At 43.8% G+C, this 16,007-nt stretch overlaps 1 protein-coding gene across 2 annotated transcripts in view; it reads left to right on the plus strand.

Moving 5' to 3' along the window:
* The window catches only part of PCSK6 (proprotein convertase subtilisin/kexin type 6), a 248,014-nt gene that overhangs the window by 183,960 nt on the left and 48,047 nt on the right, over positions 1–16,007 (plus strand). The window contains exons 10-11 of one of the 2 annotated variants that reach the window (XM_044279403.1): positions 333–436; positions 1,129–1,246. In XM_044279403.1, the coding sequence (XP_044135338.1) occupies positions 333–436; positions 1,129–1,246 (222 nt within the window). The remainder of the gene's footprint in view (positions 1–332; positions 437–1,128; positions 1,247–16,007) is intronic. The other variant, XM_044279404.1, reaches the window with a different exon arrangement.

A 16,007-nucleotide genomic window follows, 5' to 3' on the forward strand; every position in this document is an offset into this window, starting at 1 on the left:
ACAGGGAAAATGAGGATTTGCTGCCTGGTTGCCCCACAGCATACACTTGATTTGTAATGGGTACCAGCAGTGGGAAACCCTATAGATCAGCTGTTCTTGATGGGATCCTTTGAACAGAAATGGATTTCCAAAGTGAAATTTCTTTAAATACTTTGTACGTTCTGTCAGGAGTGAATGAGGCTATAGTATATAATGCTATGAAAGTCTTACATGAACTGCCATGTTTAGGTCTTGGTGGGATAATATGGCTGTACTTTCTTTTTTAATATTTTGCAATTTGAATGTAATTATAAGGACTTTTTGGGTCACCTACTTGACTTTTTTTTATGCAGCCCAATGCTCAACTGGCGAGACATCCAGCATATACTTGTGAAGACCTCCCGATCCGTCCATCTCAGGGCCCCAGACTGGAGAATAAATGGAGCAGGACGTAGAGGTCAGATACAATTAGCTGATACAGGAACTGAAGTCCTAGTATGTTATCCTTTACATTGCCTTCTTTGCTTTTTCTTTTTTCTATACAAATAAAACCTGGTTCCTGGCCCCTTGTGTCAGCACGGTTATCATTGCACTCCTTTGTACCATCCAATTGGTTAAAATGTGATCCAGATTTTTTTAGACAAGCATATTTATCATAAGTCAACTGTGAACCTATGTTCATGTTACACAAGTTTCAGCTGATAAAACATTAGAGCTTCCAAAGTGCTCAATGTGTGGCCTCTGAACAGGTCAGAGCGAGCTCAATCGGCTTCAGTTACTTAAAACCTAGAACACTGCACATTCCTTGGCCTGCTGCAGGTGTCTGTGATATTGGATAGCAGCAAGGTTTTAAGAGCACAATATCTCCCACAGTCATTGTATATACAGACCACATATTATTTTATATGTATGTAATTTATTCTTCATTGCAAAATCCTAGTGTACAGTAGATATAAAGAGGTATGTCCAATTCTGGAATCCATTCCAGGTTTTTGACAAAAACTGAATGGCGTTCTCCTATTATCTACTGATATTTCGAAGCCTTGCTAAACATGTCCTTTAATGTGGCATCTCCAGTTTTTTTTTTCCTTTTTTGAAATGTTTTATATAGTCAAGAAAAGGAAATTGTCAGACTTTTATTTTTTTCAGTCAGCCATCTTTATGGCTTTGGATTGGTGGATGCCGATGCGATGGTGGTTGAGGCGAAAAAGTGGAGGACTGTGCCACCTCAACATGTGTGCATTGGAGCATCAGACAAACGACCAAGGTTAGATTTTGGAAATATCTGTGTAGATGCAGTACAATAATATGTGTTATGAGTTTCATTGATTTAAAGGGTTTTTTCAGCTAGGTTCTTTTTTTGGGGGGTCAGAAAGGGTTAAAAATAAAAAAAAGCATGATGTCCCTCCTCAGATTCCCTCGCTGCTACCGCTCCAATTTTGCTCTGGACTCCTTTGTTCTGTGTTGCATTTAGTGGTCATGCATCTTAGCCAACGGTAAACATGCCTTTTATGGCATATCATGTCAGGACCCGGTGGCCTGCATTTTTCTCCGGTTCCCACCACTGAATACTCAGTCTGTAACTGTCATTTTTTCCTGAGGTCAGCTCCAGAGTGGGCAGAGACTAGCTGCTCTGCTGTCTCCCATACACAGCACACAGAGAAAATAATACTTTTCTTCCTGTAGCACACACTCATAAACAGCAACATGAAGGACATCATACAGCAGTATAGCTGTGAATCCAGCACATCAGTGAGGCAATAGAAACAGCAGCAACATATCTGTCTTACTCTTTGCAGCTGCTCCTTCCTTTCCATAGAAATCTGTGGGAGGCAACAGTAACCTGATCTTTGGACAGGGACTTCTGTGCATAGATTTTAGCATTGAGTTGAGACTTAATGATCTATGCAGAAGGCAGGAAAGGAGCACATGAAGTGGAGAAAGACATTTTTATAATGCATATTACAGAGTACCTAATATTTGCTTATACTATTGATTTTATTGGAAAAATAATTAGTTACACTTTAAAAGGCACATAACCCCATTTTCACCCCTCCGGCCCCTCTAACATGAGCATTTCATGCTCTGATGATCTACCTTGTCCTGCGCTGGATCGCGCAAGGCAATGGCTTGTTTGTTTATATTTCCACACTGCTAGGCTAAAGCTTCTGCCAAGCAGTGTTGACAGTGACGTCACCGGCACTGATGGGTGGGCTTTAACGCTGCCCATGACCGGGCTCACTCCCGAATTAAAAAAATATAAATAAACAAACAAGCCCTTGCCCTGCACTATCCAGTGCAGGCCAAGGAAGAGCACGGAACGTCACCGGATCTACATAAAAAGCCTTTGCCCTGTGTGATTTAGAACAGGGCAGAGGGACAATCCCTTTGTGCACCAACAAGAAAAAACATCTTTTATCTCCAATCTTACAACCAAATACCTCAATCAAACCCCAGTATGAACTAGATTACTTGGTGTCTTTGAATATTGTATTGTAGCTGCTAGACTACTTGTATGGAAATAGGTACTAGGGTTAATACTATGGGCATAATGGCCTCTGTTCTACAGCCTGTTCCCTATGAATAATGGGATGGGACTTTAACCTCTGCACCAAGTATGATTGTAGTGAAAGAATTAATAGGTTGTGTGTGTGTCTGACATTTCTAGCTCCCTTGGTCAAAAGTTGGTGCCTGCAGATAGTGCTGTTTTTGGGAGCTCTGTAGATCTGGTTGTACTATGAAATGCTTGAAGATCTCATAAGAGTTCACTAAAATATTTACATTCAATCGGAGTAATTTTGTCAGTCCCGGCTGTGAGCCTCCAAGGAAAGTTGTGAAAGCCGCATTCATACTATGCCATCTAGTATTTGTGTTCAGATACCGCTGACAATGATGGGTTAACACAATATTATTTTCTTACTCTGGGTCGTATATTGCAGATCTTCCCTTCTCCCTCCTAGGGTTTCCCTTGTCATCACTTTTCTTCTGCCTAATGTTGTTTCTGCGTATTGATGCTCTATAAACCAGATTTGGAGCCAGCTGTAATATTGTTAGTTATATTTACAATCGTTCATCCGTATCCAGAAAACACCGTCCTTTTTTTTATTACATTTTGGCAGTGCTGAAGAAATAGCGTTTGGTGCAAATAAATTCCATGTTTAGTCATACATTATAAAAGCAAATCTGTATATATCTTAAATAAGAAACAACACATTAATACAGTGTAAAGGTGGCATTCAGACCTTTTGTTTGCGGTCTGTGACGCACATTAGTGATTTCATTTGTGAAATTTGCTTTTGCTCTACAGTTCAACATCCTTAAAGGGGTATTATCTTTATGATCACTGTTAAATCTGTTAATGATTTAAGTGATCATTTTTCTAAATATATTTAATTAACAAATCCCCATCCCTTAGAAAAAAATAAACCTATACTTACCTGACTGTTGTCTTTCGTCTCCCCTGGTTACGGCCACCTTCTTCTCAGGAATCGCGGTGGCTGCGCGTGCGCAGACGTCTTCTTTTCTTCTCCCGGCTGGCCGCGCGCTGTATTGATCGCGCACGCCGAGTCCACGCATGCGCCTTGTTGACTTCTTACTGGCAAGTATACTATACTGGCCAGGAAGAAGTCACCAGGGCGCATGCGCGGACTCGGCGTGTGCGTTTAGTACAGCGCACGGCCGGCCAGGAGAAGAAATCAATTAAGATGGAGCCCGCCCCCTGCCGAAACCAGGAAGTGGACGGTGCGCCGGGAGCAGGTAAGTATAAAACCGTGTCTTGAGAAAACCCCTTTAAAGGACTATTCCCATTTGTGACATTGATAAATGTCCAATAGATGTGGATGCCACTTCAGGATCCACTCCTATTTTCAGAATGGGCCCCTGAAATTATGGGAAAGTCCACTCTCCACTTGCTGAGCTATTTTCAGAAGTCTTAGTGGTGAATTGAAGGGTGGCTGTGCTATGGGACTGCCAAAAATAGCAGTGTGTGCTCAGCTTCTTTCGGAAGTCCTATTGCAATTAATGGAGTGCACATCGAGCATGTACGGTTTGCTCTCCATTCACTTCGGGACCCTGTTCTTGAGATGGAAGCTGGTCCCAGAGGTGGAGCCCAAACTTCTGCCATAGCTTAACGATATGCCATAAATTACGCAGATGGGAAAATCCCTTTAAAGGGATTCTGTCAGCAGTTTTGACCAAGATCAACTGCACTAGGGCCCATTGAGAGAAGTACAAGCCTACCTTTTGTGGAGTTTTTGTTATCAGGAGTAGTGTGAATATTAACTTTTATTCTGCTCCTGCAAATGCCCAGGAGTCGGAGCTTCATGCATTGAGCTACTTCACAATCCATCCCCTCCTGGAGTGAAAGCTTTAGTGGTCTTTTATTTGGCTGCTGCAGCTGTAACTCAGAGCGGGTGGAAGAGGAGCATTGAACTTGCTCAATACAGAGAACCATTCACAGTGAATCTGGTGTAATAAAAGTAAATATTCACACTACTCCTGAAAACTCTGGTATGTTTGTTCTGCTTGCCCTTGTCCCTGCTTAGTGCATGATAAACCTAGCAGTTTACCATGTAAAAACTGCTGACAGACTCCCCTTTTTAAAGTCTTAAGTAAGCACAGAGGCAAAATTTTTATAAATCTTTGCCAAAGAAATTTCACCATTGAAAAAAGGAATATATCTCTGTGTTCTGTTCCTAGGCTATCATTTGTTTCCTACACAACCCCCTTCCAGTCCTTTCTATACACCAGGAGTAACATACAACTGTTGCAGATACGTATATATAAAAATATTTACTTATAAGATAGAGGTGAGAAAGCATTATATGAATATACAGCTTCATCACCCCATCCTTTTCCTGCCCTCCATAGGCACTAAGCAAATGTGGCCAGTAATGTTTGTGTGTGTGTGTATACACGGACGAGCAAAAGGGTAACAGTTTTGAACTTTCATACTTCATATCTCACTATCCACTACAGCTTGGAATGTAAGACTACCATCATTTTGTAGACAATCATCTTGGCTACCTCATACATAAATTGGACTTGTAGCTATTTAGCATATGATTAGTTATGCAGATTCCTGGCATGTAACTGCATTTTTACGGTTTTGCTCCGGGTGGTGGAACAATCTTTTTGTATACCACTTGTGTAAAGTTGAAAAAGCTGTATTAATACTTGAGTCAACGAGTGCACCAATATTGAGAACGTGTAGAAGACACCTGGGAACAGAATAATAAAAAATTCAATTTTAGAATATGCTAAATAGGTGCAAGTCCAATTTGTTTCGGATGGCCAAGATGATTGTCTATTAAATGCTGGTAGTCTTATGTTCGAAGCTGTAGTGGATGGTGACATATGGAGCTTGAAAGTTCAAAACATTGTTACCCTTACGCTCGTCAGTGTGTGTATATGCATATAATATATATAATCTCACTGTAATATATACATATTAATGATGAGAGAACCTATTCGCTATGGATAAATCGTCCTGCTACAAAGTCGATCATATCTGTACTATGGTCGAGGGACAGTCAATAGCAACACATGCACGAATACACTTCATTACAATCCGGATTCGTTATGATTGTGGTGTGCTCCACATATTCCATAATTGCGCATACGTGAGATTAATCTTCATCTGGCCTCATAGCAAAGAATACACTTTAACATTGCTTGGCCACAGTACAGATAATATGATGAACGAATTGGGTTCATAGCGGGATGAACTGAGATGCAGTCGGTTACCATGGCATATAGCAAATTATGGGTAGTGGACAGCACCACCAAAATGACAGATCTTATGATATGTTCTTGAAATGACTGATACCTGCTAGAAGTGGGCCAAAGATGAGCAATAAGTGAATTGGCAGCATGCTCATGGGTGCCAAAGGCTCATTGAGGCACATGGGGAGCAACAGCTTGCCTGTCTTGAGAAAGCCCACAGAACTACTGTAGCACAGATTGCTGAAAAATAGAATGTTGGCTATGATAAAAAGGCATCAGAACACACAGTGCATTGCATCATTTAGGACTGCATAGCTGCAGACCAGCCAGAGTGCCCATGCTGACCCCTGCCCACAGCCAAAAGTGCCTACAATGAGGATATGAGCATCAGAACTGGATCCATAGAGCAATAGAAAAAGGTGGTCTGATGAATCACATGTTTATTATTATTAATATTAATAATATAATTTTTATTTTTATGTGGATCTCTTTTTCACATGTGTCACTTACCTGGGGATAGCACCAGGATACAGTATGGGAAGACAGCAAGTTGGTGGATGCAGTGTGGCACTTTGGGGAGTGTTTTGTTTGGAAACTTTTGTCCTGGCTTTGTGGATGTTACTTGGACATGTACCACCTTCCTAAATATTGTACAGACCAAGAATATCCCCTCATGGCAGTGGTATTCCCTAGGGGCAGTGGCTTCTTTCAGCCAGATAAGGTGCCTACCATGCTTCAATAAACGGTTCAGGAATGAATGTTTTGAGGAACATGACACATGGTTCAGGATGATGACTTTGCCTCCAAATTCCCCCAGACGTGGGATCTGCTGGACAAACAAGTTTGATCCATGGAAGCCACATCTTGCAATTTACAGGACTTAAAGGGTTTCTGTCAGCAGAATCCAACTCTGCTATTTTTATGTTTTATTGAGGCGTCCCTTACTGCACAATTCTTAGTTTTTAATATGCAAATTAGCCTCTAGGAGCAGGGAGGGGGTGCGTTGCTTCTGCTCCTAGAGGCTCTGTTCACCAACCTCATTCCATGCCCTGCCATCCTTGATTGACAGGCCAGCGTTTGTCTTTTCCTGCCGGCCCTGTGTGCTTGGTAAGTCTCGCGCCTGCACAGTGCCTTTTAACCAGCACACAGGGCCGGCAGGAGAAGACTAACTGGCCTGTCAATCAAGGACGGCAGGGCGTGGAATGAGGTGGGAGAACAGAGCCTCTAGAAGCAGAAGCAACGCATATTACAAAAGTAAGAATTGTGCAGTAAGGGGCGCATCAATAAACATAAAAATAGCAGAGTTAGATTCTGCTGACATTGGCACATCGCTAATGTCAAACAGTTTAAAAGGGTTCATTCTGGTGACCCTTTAATTGTTCTACTGCTAACATCTTGGTGCCAGATGCCACAAGATTACTTCAAAGGTCTTGTGGAGTCAGTGTCTCAATGGGTCAGGGCTGTTATCGTTGTAAAACGGGACTTAATATTAGGTTTTAATGTTATGACTAATTGGGGTACATGTTTGTAGAACAGTCTTTTAATGAATGGGTTAAATGGGGAGTTTATAGTCAAAGCTTGAGTAATTGCTATATGCACTAAATCTAATTGGGATACTAAATATTCATGTTGTGTTCATTAATTTCCTAAATTGTGTGTTGATATGCAGAAATACCTACTGGCTGTGTGAAACTCTGCCCTGACATCTGGCTATAAGTGGATAAATGTACTTGTTGAATAGATCAGATCTAATGCTGATAAACTACAACATTATACATTTTGTATTCGGTTCCTTCTAGATAAAGAATGACAAATATCTGTAACAAGTAGGAAAGTTTGGTGGGGTTTTGGTTAAGACCAGCAATCACTGAAACGTAGGGCAACACTCAACTGAGCACTGTGCTTGTTTGGCCTGAAAGAAGTCAGGTTAGCGGTGTATGGCTGTAGACTGTCTACAAAGACAGCTAAAAAAGGCCCATCAGAGTTGACGGAGCAGAAATATACCAATGAAAGGACAAACATGAACAGCACCAATGCAAAATTAACTTAGTCCCTTACCTGTAAGGATAATGTGGACTTAGTGGTTGTGAATGGGGGACCTATAAGGGAAAGATTACTTGCCTGTTTCCTAAATAGGGGTAGCAGCCTCACCACAGGGCACTCGTCCTAACAAGGAGGAACCTGTCCCTAAAATCTAAGATACTATATGTCCCTAAAGATCTACGAAACACTCCCTACACGCATGTTTCACCGCCAGGACAAAAAAAGCAGTTCATCAGGGGAGATGGGGAAAAAAGTACTGGGGATCCCTAAACATAAGCTGGACGTGATAAGTCAGCTAGTAGAAGAGGTATACCAGGATGATGGAACCCTCAAGGGGCAATCTCTCTAGGTAAAGAGATAGTGAGTAGTGCAGTATACAGATGAGTAAGTCTACACATGGGACGCCAACTTAACTAGCGTTCCCACCACATTTAAATAGCTACCTGGTTGCCGCTGCCGCCACCCACGATGTACATGGCCAATGAGCGCATCCGCACGCCTGCACGACAGCGCAGCGCATGCGCTCATTACAAATTCAGGAACGAGGTATGGAGCGCAAGGAAGTGCTTGAGATACCAGCACCCTCTTGCGCATGCGCAATCTCGCTTGGTCTCGCGACATCGCTCCAGCCAGCCGTAATAACAGCGGTATTAGAAGCAATACAATGTACCTATTGCTCCTATGCACTCGCAGGTGGTGAGATGATCAGACCTCACATCACCACTGGAGTGCACCAGCCCACAATCGGACCCTCAGTTGGAAAAGGTATTAAAGGCTATTTGTCATGTAGAAGACAAAATAGACTCCTGGGCAGTGGTACAAATACAGAGTATGGTTTATGCTATTAGCATTGTAAAGATCTTTAATAAAGCTGTTATAAATGATAATGAAGAAATAATATCAATAGTCAGGCAGATCTTAGTAAGGGTGTTATCGGGGGGTAGTAACTGGTTCACAGGAAACAACTATAATTCAGTTGTTCATTGAGACCTGTCGGTGTGACTGTCCGTAAGAGGAAGATCCAGCGTGCCTCACGCTGCAGTAGGATCTTATCCCAGTCTCCCCCACGTTTAGGGGGGGGGGGGGGTGACCGCTTCGATACCCATTACTTTAATAACCCTGGAATCTCCTTGGTGAAAATCGCATAAGTGACGAGCCACAGCCGTGTCTCGTCGCTTTTCTATGTCCAGAAGATGTTCTCCCACACGCCTGCGGAGCTCCCGTCTAGTTTTTCCAATGTATTCTTTTTGACAGATGCACGTTATTTTATAAGGAGTACTTGGCATCAGGTGGGTCGCAGCATAAAAATAGTAGCTGAGGCAGGTAGCCAGAAGAAACTGGTCTCCTTTTTTCAAAGTGTTGGTGTGGCACCATGGATGATCTAGTCTGCATCAGGCATTGGTGGGTGGAAATCCTGGCTGATCCATGCCTGATTCATCTTTACAAAGGTCAGTCTCTCCACATGTTGGGTGGACAGGCGAGTTCTTCTTTGGGTAACTATGGGCCCCTCCACACTAAACACCTGCTGTGATGCCACACTACTGGCTGAGCAGGACAGCTTTTCCAGGGTAAACTCTGCAAGTTGCGGCCACAAATCCAGTTTGGCTGGCCAGAAGTCCAGCGGATCGTCGATGTGGGGTGACAGGGTACTGTCTAAGTATGCCACCACCTGCTGGTTCAGGTCCTGCTCCAGGTCTAGCTGCTGGTGAGTAGTTTCTTCACTAGGCGGGTGAAGAAATCTGCTCATCAGGGATTCCCTGCCTCCATCTCCACTGCATACTGTGTGTCTGGGTCCTCTGCCTAGTCTTCCTCATCGCCCTGTAGCTCCTCTGGCTGCTCTTGCTCCTCCTCTCCTGTCACCAGTGTGTAAAGACCACCATTTCGCTACATTGCTTGTGCTGCAATGTCCTCCTCCTCCAGTTCATCCCCCACAGGGCTCATGTGGTAGTGAGATCTCTGCATCACGTCTCCAGTCCCCTGACATGCCAGATTTACCACAATCTGTTCCAGGACATGAAGCAGTGGAATGACGTTAATCACGTAGTCCTGGTGATTGACAAATAACGTGGCCTCCTCAAAGGGCCTGAGCAAACGTATGAGCTGCCACTGGCTGACTTCGAAGTTACACAGAGGAGTACTCCTGTGCACTTTGATCATCAATAAATCGTTTATGGCCTTTCTCTGTTCTTACAGACGGTCCAACAACGGGTGGCAACGTTGCATATCAGCCTATGTTGGGGGATGCTGTTCTGCAGCTTAAGGAGGGTGTGCTTTGCGGTGTACAAGTGGCTGAAGTGCATGCAAAGTTTTCTCGCCATTTTTAGGATGTCGTGCAGATGGGTGGAAGACTTCAGGAACCGCTTGACAACCAGATTGAACACGTGTGCCATGCAGGACACGTGGCTCAGCCCTCCTTGACACACTGCTGACACCATGTTCTTCCTGTTGTCGGTCACCATGATTCTGATTTTGAGTTGTCGTGGAGAAAGCCAGGATTCGATTTCTTGATGAAAGACACGGAGCAGTTTCTCCCCTGTGTGACTAAGTTTGCCCAGGAAAAACGAGGTGCAGAACAGCGTGACACCGCTGTGCCCTGCACATGTGGTATGCTGGACGGGCACTGTGAATTGTCCCTGCAGTGGAGGCTGAGGATGAGGAGGCAGAGGCGGACATTGTCGCAGGACCAACGGCATGACAACGTGGAGGCGGAAGCAGCATCACCTGGCCAAGTTGCTGATGTGGCTGTGCAGGAACCACATTCACCCAGTGGGCCGTAATGGACATGTATTGTCCCTGACCTTAATTACAGCACCACACGTCGGTGCTGCCATGCATTTTGGCAGACACTGACAGGCTTAACGATGGCCCACCTTCTGTTCTACATGTGTGTGCAGGGCTGGTACTGCCTTTTTGGCAAATAAATGATGGCTTGGGACTCTCCACCTCGGCTTGGCACAAGCCATCAGTTCGCTGAAGTGGTGGAATTTGAGGGACTGCAGAACCAGCAACTTGGACAGAAGCACATTCAGGTTCTGCGCTATTGGATGAGTGCACGCATACTGTTGTCTCTTGGCAATCGCTTCAGTGATCGATTGCTGACGGAATGACTGACTAGGAGGAGCAGGAGCATCACGACTGGCAGATGGGAAGGACAGACCGCTCCCTTCGGCTGAGGTGTTGGAGCCTTGACTGCCTGAAACTGGGTGCATGCCACTGGGTGATGCAGCGGTTGCTGCGGCAGGATGGACCACCACATCGGAGCCACGGTTCTCCCAGGCCACTTTATTGTGACGTTGCATATGTTGACACAGGGCCGTAGGCTCCTGCAATGCGGGTGGTCTACCCTGGACACGTTTGGCTACCGACCTCCCACTGCTGCCACCCTGCTGACTTCCAGCCACGCTAGTGACTTGCTGGCTCCGCCGCTGCCTCACGGGCAAGCTGCCACCCTCTTATGATGATGATGCCCCTAATTCACCTGGCTCCCAAGTGCGAGCAGCTACATCATCGAGCACTGTCTGCACGTCACTGATGTCTTCCAATTGTCTCTGGGTCAGGAGCATCACCGCTTGCAACACCAGCTCCCACCCCACTCTCCTCATGACTACTTGCCCGCCTAGCGGAGGAAGCGGCGGATGTCTCCTCCACATCTTGGCTGGCCAGTAGCTGCTTACTGTCCTCGCTGTATAGTGGGGCTGAGCCCACAGCATATTATACTTCTCTGGCTGAGGGAGCAGAAAAGACAGAGGCAGGCGAGGGCACAGGGCTTGCTTCCCTGCCAACTAAGGGTTGTGTCTGACAAACCCACCGACTCTTGGCTGGGGGTGTCTGATGTCACTTGGGACAAAGTGGATGACCGAGTCAACCATTCAAGAACCGCTGGGTTGCTATTCAAGACACGACTGCTAGATGACTCCGGGAGCTCGGGCCTCTCGCTGCGACTCCAGCTGCCACGCCCCCTTACTCTGCTGCGACCTGTGCCTGCGCCAGAAACCTTTAGGCCTCTGCTACTCCCCTGTGCAGGGCCTGGCACTTTTCTGTCTGATATACTGTTAGAGCAAATAAATAAATAAAAGGAAATTAAAACACCCCCAAAAAGTCAAATTTTCTCACTTCACCACACAACGGCAAATACTTTTTTTGTGCCACTAATGCACGCAATAAAGGGCTTTAGAATATATAACTGCATCGCTGAACAGTAAATATATTTTTCTTTTTTCTGCTTATACACTCCACAAAAGGGCTTTAGAACATGTAACTGCACCGCTGAACGGCAAATAGGACCTTATTTTTTTTTTTCACTTGTACACAACACAAAAGGCTTTAGAACCTAGAACTGCACCACTGAACAGTAAATATATTTTTCTTTTGCCACTAATACACGACAAATCATTCTCAAAGTGCAGCATTTCTAAGTGCACTAGAGATATACAGGAGACTAACTTAGCAGAACTTCAGCTGTGTTTTTGGTGGCTACCCAGACAACTCTGCTTCTAAACAGGGAAGGAATTTGTTAGACAGGTTTTTACTATTGTCTGATTGCAAATTAGCATAGGGCCATTAAGGTGTTGTTGTGGGAGGAGCTTTTGTGGGAGTGTGTGTGTGTGTGTGTGTATATATATATATATATAGGAACATAGTATTAGCTTGCCTAATTATAGCTTGCATCATTCTCAAAGTGCAGCATTTCTAAGTGCACCATAGATATTCAGGAGACTAACTTAGAGCTCCGGAAATCCGCATCATTATGGGAGACTTTAATCTTCCTGATGTAAACTGGAAAACCAAAATGGCTAGTTCTGACAGGCGTACAGATATTCTAAATTCCCTACTGGGATCATCTCTGCAGCAAGTAGTTGAGGAGCCAACTCGGAAGGAGGCCATTTTAGATTTAGTATTCACAAATAGGAATTTGGTATCTGATATTACTGTGGGGGAAAGCTTGGGATCTAGTGATCACCAGTCAGTGTGGTTTACTATAAGTACAGTGACTGAGTCACACCACACAAAAACAAAAATTTTAGATTTTAGAAAAACGGACTCTTCTAAAATTAGATTAGTGGTATAAGAGTCCCTATCAGACTGGAACAGTTTCAATGGAGTTCAGGAGAAATGGGACTACTTTAAAAGTGGCACTATTGAAGGCAACAGATAATTGCATTAGGCTTGACAGTAAAAGCAAAAAAAAGGAAGAGACTACTGTGGTACTCAGCAGAAGTGGCCAAAATCATTAAAAACAAAAAAATAGCATTTAGTAATTATAAAAAAGAGGATGACAGGGAAACTTATAAGATTAGGCAGAGAGGCCAAGCAAGTTATAAGAGCTTCTAAAGCACAGGCAGAAGAGAAATTAGCTCAGTCAGTGAAAAAAGGCGATAAGACATTCTTCAGATACATAAATGAAAAAAGGAAATTAAAACAAGGAATTACCAAATTAAAAACAAAAGAAGGAAGGTATATGGAAGAAGATGAAGAACTAGCTGACTGCCTCAATAAATACTTCTGTTCAGTTTTTACCAAGGAAAATTAAGGAAAAGGACCTCAGTTAGGGAGGAAGACTAATGAATCTTTTGATGCATGTGTCTTTACAGAGGAAGAGGTTCTAAGTGTGCTGTCTAAAATTAATACAAATAAGTCACAGACTTATTTAACCAATCACAGGTAACAGGAGTCGACCCAAAAGGTTGGAAAATGGGCACAACATTTGCTATTTTGCTATTGTAATAATCCCTGTTAATGGCTGCATCAAACAGCACTTGCACCCCAATAACAAGAACGGTTTGCTGGAGTATCAGAGCTGTATAATGGCAATTTGGATCCCCAGTCAGTGCAGCAAGGTGTAGTAGGAATGTTCCCATTACCCAGGCTGTAACCTCCCCTACTGAACCCTATGTAAATGCTGTGGAATGATTCCTCCTTATCCTTTCCCTACACCTTGAATAATCTTTCCCTGAACTTAAAGAGGACCTTTTACCTGGAAAAACATTGAACTAAGTATCCTGACATATACAGCGGTGCCCAGGGATCTCACTGCACTTACTATTATCCCTGGGCGCCGCTCTGTTCTCCCGTTATGTCCTCCGGTATCTTCGCTCAGTAGGTTATAGTAGGCGGAGACTGCCCTTGTTCTGCTGGGCGTCTTCTCCTCCTAGGCTGTAGCTCTGCACTGCGATTGGCCAGCGCTACAGCCTAGGAGAAGGAGACGCCCAGCAGAACAAGGGCAGACTCCGCCTACTATAACCAAGAGTCCCAAGTCTCCACCTACTATATCTTACTGAGCGAAGATGCCGGAGGACATAACGGGAGAACTGAGCGGTGCCCAGGAATAATAGTAAGTGCAGTGAGATCCCTGGGCGCCGCTGTATATGTCAGGATACTTAGTTCACAATGTTTTCCCAGGTGAAAGGTCCTCTTTAAATAAATCTTTTTTTTAGCACAATGAAGTCTTTCCTAGCCTTGTCTATAGCGCAGGCTGACTTCTCTCCCTGCACTAAGTAAACTGGAAAATAGCAGAATCCAAGATGGCTGAGGCTATTTATAGGGCTGTGACATCACAGGGCTGACTGCTGATTGGCTGCATGCATGGCATTATGGGTGATCCCGCGTTCCCAGAGTTCCTTGCTCCATGTCCTCACACGTGCAGCAGCGATTTCATGAAAAAATGTGATTCATTACCATGAAGCGTAAGGAAATTCGGATTTGGTGCATCTCCTGTTGTTCACCACTCATTCCCCAGCTTCTTTATTCCTTTTCCCTCACTCTCTTGCAGTGGTCCTGCCCCATCCTACATCCTACACAGTTCACTAAGCTTGGATGGGATCGGTTCCATAGACTTTTTTATTTATTTTTTTGATCCATGTATATCCATGGTCAACTGGTCTTGATTCAAGAGCTTATCAGTCTCCCGTGCAAGCTTTCCAGACAAAACAGGTCACACGGATGCCCCCTTTCAGAAAATAAACACACAGCAGTTCCAGTACGCCCTGTCCCCAGAACAGGTTACACAGACAACGTATTTTTGGGAAGATCACTAAGCAATCCTAATTATTCGCCCTGTTCCAATAGGAGAGACACAGCACAAAGCACTTCCTAGAAAAGTCGCTATGTTCAAAACTTCGAAATAAACTTGTGAATAATACTGTACCCACTGTAATACTGGTGGAATACTGTACACACTGTAATGCTGGTTTCCGTACAGTATTAGAATGTATGGGCTCCGATTAGCCAAAGTAAGTTCACCAAGTCGCGCGTGACTTCTTTGAAAACTTCAGTAATTTTTTAAAATGGAAAACCACTTTAAAAATAGAAACCGAACTCTGCTTCGGTTCAGACTTGCTTTTTAGTACTTACGTTGGCTCAGCATAGCCCATACATTCTAATACTGTCTCCGTACAGTATTACGAAGTTTTGAACAAATCGACTCACTTTGCTACTCACTTATAGGCATTGTAAAATAACATGAAGTTGATGCATTTATTCTATTACCTGCATCTGCACTCATCCTGCATACCATAGGATACACTGACCTTAACTTCACACACACTTCCTAATCCACATACAATTCCTTTGCATATACACTTACAGTATCACTATTCCTGAATGCACACATCCTTGACTGTCATGGATTTCTTTTCTGGAACACATTTAAATAGTCACTAATTTTTGACACAACTTTGCATAATTCCATAGTACAAGAAATCCTGTAATCCCATTAATTAGGATTGTCCTCTTTTAACCCTCCCCCGTCCCTGTACTAATTACTTTTCCAACATAGGAGCAACTCCATAGGAGAGTCACATTACACATATCAATGCAAGTCTATGGAGAAGGGAGGAGGGAAGAAGTGAGTAGGAGCACACACAGACCAGCAGCAGCCACATGGTCAGAGATGAAACAATGGCCAGAAAGTGTTATTCCTCATGTACATACTGTATTACTGATTAATGCAACTTCATATAAAGGCCAGTTACACATTAAACAGTAAACCTGTTCCTCAATCAAAACTGTGCAATCATTTAGTACAATTTCTTATTCCATTTATGACCACATTTCTGGATCTCCTCATCACAGCATATATTAGCAAACTATACAGTGGCCATCAAGTTATTACCTGACTATGGCTTGAATCACACAGGGGACATATAGTCTACCTGAGACCATCACAGCATGTAATCACATGTAACCATTACACATATAGGCAATGACACACATACACACAGCTTAAACACTCACATGTACACAGCATCTCAGACAAGGGTGAC

The sequence above is a fragment of the Bufo gargarizans genome, chromosome 2 (genome assembly GCF_014858855.1).
Source record: "Bufo gargarizans isolate SCDJY-AF-19 chromosome 2, ASM1485885v1, whole genome shotgun sequence".
NCBI classification, from domain to species: domain Eukaryota; kingdom Metazoa; phylum Chordata; class Amphibia; order Anura; family Bufonidae; genus Bufo; species Bufo gargarizans.